Source organism: Saprolegnia parasitica, assembly GCF_000151545.1.
Source record: "Saprolegnia parasitica CBS 223.65 unplaced genomic scaffold supercont2.30, whole genome shotgun sequence".
NCBI lineage: Eukaryota > Oomycota > Saprolegniomycetes > Saprolegniales > Saprolegniaceae > Saprolegnia > Saprolegnia parasitica.
Window position 1 is genome coordinate 4,162 of NW_012156424.1, and position 1,807 is coordinate 5,968.

The following is a 1,807-nucleotide window of genomic DNA, read 5'->3' on the forward strand; positions in this document are numbered from 1 at the left end:
CCGGGCGGCGGTCTTCGTGGCGGCATGCCTGGTGGTCCACCCGGTGGAGGTCCTCGTCCTGGCGGCGCGCCTGGCGGTGGGCCCCTTCCTGGTGGGCCTCCTGGAGGCGGGCCTCGCGGTGCACCGGGCGGAGGAGCGCCTGGAGGTGGTCCTCGTCCTGCACACAAAACAGCCTCATGCAACGTCACAGCTCAAGGTGCAACATCCTACCAGGAGGCGGTGCGCCAATGACACTTACGCCTAGCATACCACGTCGCTCGGCTTCGTTGCCGAACCCAACGCTCTACCTGGTGGTCCGCGCGCGGGTGGCAACCCTGTTTGCACCATCATATCCATGACCCCATCGCAGTTGCGGCTTCGTCGTACCTGGCGGCGGTCCTGGACCCATCGGCGGCGGGCCGGGCGACGCCATCTCGAGGACGCTAGTGATGTTACTCCCGTTACACTTAGGTCGAAACCGACATGTCCGGGTTCAACTCCGGGAAAAAATTACAGTCGAATCGAATGGTATTATTGCTTGCGTTTATGCCAAGAGCGACTCAAAGTCGGGCGTCACGACGAGATGGTTGGCGACCGGCCCCAAGTGCGAAAGCAGACGGTCCTTCGTATCCATCGAGACGAGCTACCGCACCATTTTTATCAGTCGCAAAGTCATTCTGCTGTCCGAATCTACCTCCTCGTAGAACGTCGGCGGCTGAGCCGGTGCAATATCAAACGTCTTGTCACCCAGGACAAGGACCGCTTTGCCCGACTTGTGGATTTGAATCTACTCGCGCCATGAGTCGGAGTCTTGAGATTTAGAGGAGTACCTTGCCCAAGTACCCACTCGGCATCGTGTTGAGCGCATTGTCAAAGAGCTCGAGGCCCTCGGCGTCCTTGTTGGCGGGCTTGACGGGCGCGTCGTCGTCGTCCTTGGTGGCGCTCGAGGGTTTTTTGTCGCATACGGCAGCGTCGTCGGCAGCTGGATGAAGAAGAGGTCGTCGTCCTGCACGATAAAGTTGCCGAGCTAATGGACGAGGTGTCAGGCGTTGCTGGTCGATATATGGATCGTTGCATCTACCTCGTCGCAAAAAACAGCGCCGCCGGCTTCGTCGTCCGTGACGGAAAAGTGCTTGGGCGGACGACCGAACGGGAGGCACATGGGCTGCATCGTCGACTCGATCACTGGTGGCCACTGCATCGTCACGCAACAGTGAGATGGTGAACAGCCATATCAGTGGTTGAGGTACCTGGATCGGCTCCTCGACATCCAAATGCGTGTTGTCAAGGGTCTCGTCCAATACGCTGATACCAATGGCATCGGACGAAACGGGCTTCTTCATCTTGGCGGCACTGACGCTCGACGTGCTCGTGCCCGACGAGCCTGCTGCCATGGACCCTTCAAACGCAACCTAGTGGGCGTTAACTACGTCGTCATAAGAAAGAGGCACCGTACGCGGCCCATCGGAAGCGGCGCGCGGCCACGCCCACCACGGCCGCCGCGACCACGCCCACCATCCCGCTCGGCGCCGCCACGGCCACCGCGGCCGCCGTGCTCGGCTTTGCGATCGCCACGGCCACCCTGGCTAGGGCGCGGGGCCTTGGCCTGCGTCTCGGCCTTGATCTTGGGCTCGGGTGCGTCGGTACCATCGGCCTTGCGGCGCTGGCTCGGTCGGGGCACAAACTAGACACACAGTCAATTATCGTGGCATGCACGGTGCGAGGTCGGAGTACCCGCCGGGCCGCCGCCGAGCTGGCCGCCGATGCGCTGGCGTCGGACGCACGCAGAGAGCTACACGCATAAGAGTTCGGTGATCCACGCTGGTCT

At 61.8% G+C, this 1,807-nt stretch overlaps 1 protein-coding gene across 1 annotated transcript; it reads right to left on the reverse strand.

Moving 5' to 3' along the window:
- Positions 1-523: 523 nt before the first annotated feature.
- On the reverse strand, positions 524-1,731 carry SPRG_07421 (hypothetical protein; the record flags this gene model as incomplete). The annotated part of the gene is made up of 8 exons (XM_012346562.1): positions 1,714-1,731; positions 1,436-1,663; positions 1,230-1,391; positions 1,061-1,174; positions 945-1,006; positions 810-921; positions 674-766; positions 524-622 (listed from the first exon to the last, which is right to left on the reverse strand). The coding sequence occupies exons 2-8, from the start codon at positions 1,442-1,444 to the stop codon at positions 524-526; spliced, it is 651 nt and encodes a 216-aa protein (XP_012201952.1). The 5' UTR covers positions 1,445-1,663; positions 1,714-1,731.
- Positions 1,732-1,807: the final 76 nt, after the last annotated feature.